The sequence below is a fragment of the Bison bison genome, unplaced genomic scaffold (assembly GCF_000754665.1).
Source record: "Bison bison bison isolate TAMUID 2011002044 unplaced genomic scaffold, Bison_UMD1.0 scf7180017864375, whole genome shotgun sequence".
NCBI lineage: Eukaryota > Metazoa > Chordata > Mammalia > Artiodactyla > Bovidae > Bison > Bison bison.
The window spans coordinates 5,098,179-5,104,739 of NW_011494947.1; the positions used below are offsets into that span (position 1 = coordinate 5,098,179).

Sequence of the window (6,561 nt, forward strand, 5' to 3'; positions counted from 1 at the left end):
GCCTTGGTCCAGCTGCCCACAGGGAGGGGCCGTGAGGGTGGGCGTCTGAGCCCCTGAGCGTCACCCTCATGGCCTGTGCGGAGCCCGTGACTTCCAGGCCTTGGTCCCTGCGGGTCTCTCCGCCTGGATCAGCCTCACCTCCCCGGCCTGTCCCGGTCTCTGTGTTTCCCTCGCCCCGTATCCCTCGCTCTGGGCTGACTCATTTGCCTCCCTGACGCGAACATGAGCGGTGTCCGTCCCTCTGCCTGGGGCTCAGCACAGGCCTGGGACCTCAGAGGTGCCTCTGGCTCCTTGTCCAGTGACTCACCAAGCTCCGCTCCCCTCTTCTCTCCCACAGAGAAGCTGAAGAAAACCAAGATCATCTTTGTGGTGGGTGAGTCCAAGGCAGGCGGGTGAGGCAGTGAGAAGGGCGCGGCTTCAAAGGCCTCCCGGTGGGAGTCTGGGCCTGGGGGGCACCCTGGGCTCTGCCCCCACCTCTCTGGGTGGCCCGGGCAGACACCCCCTCCCTGCAGGGGTCCCGTTTCTTGGGGCTTCTGAATGGGTGGGCGCTTGCAGGCGGGCCCGGCTCGGGGAAGGGCACCCAGTGTGAGAAGATTGTGCAGAAGTACGGCTACACCCACCTCTCCACCGGAGACCTCCTGCGGGCCGAGGTCAGCTCGGGCTCGGCTAGGGGCAAGATGCTGTCAGAAATCATGGAGAAGGGGCAGCTGGTGCCACTGGTGAGTGGGTCCTGGCGGGGTGAGGGTTGGTGGGGGTGGTGGTGGCCCTGCGTGGACGCCAGCCAGCAAAGCCCATGACACACCGGCAGGGCTGACCATGACCTTCCCTGGCCCTGAACCCTCCTGAGAGTCCTCATTGCCGTTGGCATAAAATTCCTTCCAGAAGCTCCCAAGAGCCTCCAGGACCTGCGTGCCGACCCCCTTCAGCGCCCCTCCCCACACCCCCTAGTCTTTACCCCCGGCCCCAGCTCTCCACCCTCCCTGCACCCTGGCCTTTCTATCCCCTCACATTCATCACACTCCTTCCTGCCTGGAATGTTCCTTCTTCCTCAGCTTTCAGACTTTGCTGACTCCCTCAGATTTGGGCCAAGACCCGCCCCCCACTTTAGACTCCCACCCCCCACTTTAGATTCCCGCCCCTGCTTCTTTGCCAGTATATAGCCCATGTCATTCTTGGAAACTATAAGTGAACTGTGTATTGGTCTGTCCCCTCAGCAGACTGTGAGTGTGCTGAGGACAGGGAAGGTCTACTTTGTTCAGAGCTGTGTCCTCAGGGCTCAGACAGGAGGCTGGAAGGAGGGGCCCAATCATATTATTGAGTGAATGAAGAAATGAATGGATGAATGAATGAATGGCCTGATCAATCAGTTAAGTCTTCGCAATTCAGAGAAGGCTTCCTGGAGAGGGCAGCTTGTTTGGGAAATCTGTGTTAGGGCAGAGAGCATTTCTAACTGTGGGCTGGCTTGTGCAGAGGCTCGAGCGGAGCCTGGAGAAGAGGGGCTCATGACCCCCCCTTCTTTTGCTGCGCCCCCAGGAGACAGTACTGGACATGCTCCGAGACGCCATGGTGGCCAAGGTAGATACTTCCAAAGGCTTTCTGATCGACGGCTACCCCCGGGAGGTGCAGCAGGGGGAGGAGTTTGAGCGGAGGGTAAGTGCAACCTGGGGGTGCTGTGACACAGAGCGGGCAGGCAGGAGCTGCCGTGATGGGCAGTTTTGAGACGAGGGAGAGATAGACTGACCATCGGAGGGTGGCAGGGTGGGCAAGGAGGAAGCCCAGGATGACTCTTTGGAGGCCTTTCTGAAGTCTAGAGGAAAATGAGTAGAAGAGGAGGCAGCAGGCTGGGGAGTTCACAAACCTGGCCAAGGGTTCCCATTCAGCTGTTTGAGGCCTTGGGCCAATCATTCTGCCTGTGAACCTCCGTGTCTCCAACTGCAAAATGGGGACAGACAGTATCCTTGAAAAGTAGCATGGGGGTTAGAGAGAATGCACCTTCAAAAGTGGGGCTTGGCACCCCGTGAACACACAGTCAGAGGGGCAGGAAGCAGCATGGAAGGTCAGGGGGTGTGGGGAGAACAGAGTCTGTGGGGCAGGGCAACTTGGAGTACCGTGGGGAGGGAGGTGCAGGCCTGGCTGAGGTCTTGAATGCCATGGGGGGAGTCTAGTCCCCTTCCAGGCACCACAGGAAGTCTGGCTGGACAGAGACAGCCTTGAAGAGGAGGGCTCTGGGCTGCCTGGCATGAGTGCCCTCCAGGAGGATCTTCTCCAGGGTGGGAACACCTCACCCAAACACACACATGTACAGGTAGGTGACCACAGGTACATACAAGCACAGGTTCATGTACACACAAGTACTGACAGACACATGAGCACAAGGCAGAGGCGTGTGTACACATGTACAGATACACACAGATGTACTCAGGTATACACAGAGATTGTACACATGTACACACACACAGATGTACACACATACACACGCCTCTGATGTATGCCAGTATCTCTGACGTCACAGGCCATATGGGGAAACAGAGGAAACTGCGAGTTCTCAGGAGGATGGCGAGGTCAGCAAGGGTGGATGGGGACTCAGGGGCGGTTGTCAGCAGCAGGGCCATATATGGGGAGGACCTGACATCTTAGGGGGCTGGGGTAGGACAGACTTCCATCTCCAGTGCCCATCTCTGTGAGACTGGGCCATCTTTGGGCTTCCACAGCTTTGAGCCTCACCCAGTAGGAATATACCATATTTCTTAAAAAAATTTTTTTTTGGCTGCTCTAGGTCTTAGTTGCAACACACGGGATCTTTAACTGCAGCATTTGGGCTTTTATTTGCAGCTTATGGGTTCTAGTTCCCTGATCGGGGATCAAACCTGAGCCCCCTGCATCAGGAGTAAGGAGTCTTAGCCATTGGACCACCAGGAGTGTCCCAACACTGTATTTCTCGACCTCTAAGAGGCTGAAGGAGCTCAAGAAAGTGTCTATCCTGGCCTGGGACTCAGTTTCCCTATCTGTGAGATGGGGATTGGCTGGGCTTCCTTCGAGCTAGGAGGCCATGGATCCTGAAGTCCGATGCCAGGCAGCCCTGAGCATGTCCCGATGTACCAGCTTTGTGATGTCACTTCAGGCCGTGACAATCATGTCTAGAAAATGTGGTCAATGAAAGACCCCATCCTTTCTGGGGCTGTTGTGGGTGATATTGTGGGTGCTGGACTTGGCACAGGGCCCAGCTCCACTGTGTCCTCCAGCCTCTGGCCACCAGGGGGCGCCTGGGCCTCACTGAAGGAGGACTGGTCGACCTGGTCCTTCCAAACCTCCGCAGATGAAATGCTTATTCCAATGACAGTGACGTTGTAGAGAACCCCCAGAGCTAAGCAGCCCCTCGCCCCTTCACTCAGCCCTTGTTCCTTTGTCAGGTTCGGTCAGCCCTGCAGATATAAGATGCATCTACCTGCCCTCAGGGGCTCCAGGCCTGCCTGGGAGAGGGATGTTAAGTAAATAACCAGAGGCAAGCCTTCCCAGGTAGCTCCATGGCTCTGCCTGCCAATGCAGGAGCTGCAAGAGATGAGGGTTCGATCCCTGGGTTGGGAAGATCCCTTGAAGGAGGCAATGACAACCCAACCCACTCCAGTATTCTTCCTGGGATCATCCCATGGACAGAGGAGCCTGGTAGGCTACAGTCCATGTGGTTGCAGAGTCTGAAGCAACTGAGCACTCACGCACACACTCCTGAGACAAGCTCAAGGCAGAAGTAACGGGGACTGATTGCAAGAAAGTGAAAGAGTGTGTTAGTCGCTCAGTCTTGTCCAACTCTTTGAGACCCCATGGACTATATAGCTCGCCAAGCTCCTCTGTCCATGGGATTCTCCAGGCAAGAATACTGGAGTGAGTTGCCATTTCCTTCTCCAGGGGATCTTCCCTACCCAGGGATCGAACCCGAGTCTCCTGCATTGCAGGCAGATTCTTTACTGTCTGAGCCACCAGGGAGAGCATCCCAGAGAGCTGGGGTCGTAGTTGGGGTGGGGGAGGGGGCATCTGAGAAGACTGCCCTAGAATGAGATTTTAGCTCAAATCGGAAGGCGAGCCCTTGGTGTTGAGGGAAAGGGTTTCTGACTGAGGTTCCCAGAACGAGCAGAGACCTGGCGAGGAGGGGATGAGAGCCCGACCACAGCTAGTCATGTGGCCAAAGCCAGGACAGCAAAGGCATGAGGAGCATGAGATGAGGAGAGCAGGTCAGGTGAGCAGTTAGGACTTTCTCCTGAGGGCACTGGGGAGCCATGGAAGAGGTGTGAGCAGGGGAGGGGCAGGGCAGATCGGTTTGAGCAAGCTTCTGAAGGCTGCCTTGGGGAAGGGCTGGAAGGAATGGGTGGGTTTCAGGTGGGCCTCAGAAGTGGAAAGTGGAGGAGAAGGTGGCCCCAGGGGGCAGGAATGGACCTTCTGTAAACAGCACCCTGCCCGCAGATCGCACAGCCCACACTACTGCTGTATGTGGACGCCGGCCCTGAGACCATGACCAAGCGGCTCCTGAAGCGCGGAGAGACCAGCGGACGTGTGGACGACAACGAAGAGACCATCAAGAAGCGTCTGGAAACCTACTACAAGGCCACAGAGCCCGTCATCGCCTTCTACGAGAAACGCGGCATTGTTCGCAAGGTGCGGGTCCGAGAGAAAACCTGGGTCTTTGCCTGGCGTGGCCTCCAATTGCTGTCACCTTGGGACAGCCCTCCTGACTGGGCCTTGGTTTCCCTCACTGGTTGGACAAGAGGCTGCTGTCCACTGTGGCTGGGCTTGGGGAGCCTGGCTTGGCCTCTCAGGGGGGTCAGCCCCCTGCTTTGGTGGGGTCCACCCAGCCCCCTCACCAAGCCCCGTAGGCCTCCTGCCCTCATGGCCCGTCTCCCTACAGGTCAACGCTGAAGGCTCTGTGGACAATGTCTTCTCCCAGGTCTGCACCCACCTGGACGCCCTCAAGTAGCCAAGCTGGAGCCCCCTCCCCAGCCAGAGCCCCGCCCCACCCTCGTCCTGACTCGAGGCCTTCCTGGCCTGAGCTCAGCGCCTCCACCCTGCCCGGCTGAGCACAGGCAGAGGAAGCCACTTTATCCTGTTTTCATGGACAGCCGAGCACTAAAGGAGTTTCCAAGGACATTCAGTTTTATTCCTTTTTCTTTGCTTCCATCAGGGTTGATTCACAGGGCGTGGACGCCCCAGCCTTGAGTCCCCAGCCCCTCCCCCTCTGGTTCCTTGTCGGGGCCCCTCTCAACCCACTTCAGCTGGCGCCCCTCTCCTTGCTCCAGTGGAAAATCCCCCTCACACAGGGGTGTGCTGGGCATGGGCTGTGCCAAGCGGGGGGACGCTGGGTGATGGAGGTGGGGTCCTGGTTCTCAGGGGCTCATGGTCAGGCAGAGCTGGGCCCTGGCCTGGCTTCCCCTGTATCCTTGCTGTGTGACCTTGGTCCTGAGCCCCTTAGCTCTGAGCATGTTTTCTGTTCCAAACCGTCACGGGGGACAGGGCTGGAGCAGGCAGCATGGTCATGGGCTGGGGGTAGGGGTAGGGGCTCCCCGGGCAGGGAGGGCAGAACACATCAGCTGGCTGGGTGGGCAGTGAATTGGCCTTCTTGGCGCAAGATGCTCTGAGGGTCTGGACAGAGCACTGGGAATGAAGGGGGGTCATGGTCAAGGGTGCCTCCCTGGAGGTGAGACCTGCAGGATGTCCCACCATGCAGCCCTGGACAGGTCACAACATTCCCTCCCCGAGCCCATTTCCAAATCTGAATTAGGCTCAGTGCTCCTCCCTCTACCCCCCAACCAAGGTTAGGACAAGAACACACCAAGCCAGGGGTGTGAGTGGTCAGTACCACAGCCTGTGGAACCACAGACCAGAGCAGCCTTGGCAGGGTGCTTTGGGAATGCCTCAGAATCCCCCAGAATTCCCCGGGAGAACTATCTTCCCTCTTCTGTTCTCTTTCACGCCTTGACCTCATCACGGAGAGCGTCTCCCTTGGTGCTCACTTGTCCCTAACACCTGTCCCAAGCCCAGCTGGCTCCTTTTAAAGCCAAGACAGTCTCCAGCAGGGCACCCCTGGCTGGGACGGAATCCTGGGTGGGGTGAGGGTCACCCGCGTGTGTGTCCCCTTCTATTTATGGCACGTGTGGCTGGTTTTCCATTTACAGTCATTATTTAAACTTTCCTTTAAAATAAACATATTTAAGTTATAAAAAGTGAGTCTATTGAAAGAACATGAAATCGGTAGATAATAGTATAGGAGAGATAGGTTCTAGAAGGCCTGCACCATGAGGCCCTGGGTGGGGTACAGATTGGTCTTCTGCGGCTGGTTAGTCTGTGAGCCATGCCAACCAGGGCACGCAAAGGACTCCCTACTCGTTCTGTGACCTCTAACCTCGGGGTCTCCTTGTTGCATCTGTCAAAAGGAAAGTGAAAGTGTAGTCATTCAGTCAGGTCCGACTCTCTGAGACACCATGGACTGTAGCCTGCCAGACTTCTCTGTCCATGGAATTCTGCAGGCAAGAATACTGGAATGGGTTGTCATTCCCTTCTGCAGGGGATCTTCCT

At 57.2% G+C, this 6,561-nt stretch overlaps 1 protein-coding gene across 1 annotated transcript in view; it reads left to right on the plus strand.

Moving 5' to 3' along the window:
- Nucleotides 1-6,209, plus strand: part of AK1 (adenylate kinase 1) — a 10,883-nt gene extending 4,674 nt beyond the window's left edge. Inside the window, exons 3-7 of the mRNA XM_010856887.1 lie at nucleotides 338-373; nucleotides 556-719; nucleotides 1,534-1,650; nucleotides 4,456-4,647; nucleotides 4,898-6,209. Of these exons, the coding sequence (XP_010855189.1) occupies nucleotides 338-373; nucleotides 556-719; nucleotides 1,534-1,650; nucleotides 4,456-4,647; nucleotides 4,898-4,966 (578 nt within the window). The 3' untranslated portion in view covers nucleotides 4,967-6,209. The remainder of the gene's footprint in view (nucleotides 1-337; nucleotides 374-555; nucleotides 720-1,533; nucleotides 1,651-4,455; nucleotides 4,648-4,897) is intronic.
- Nucleotides 6,210-6,561: the final 352 nt, after the last annotated feature.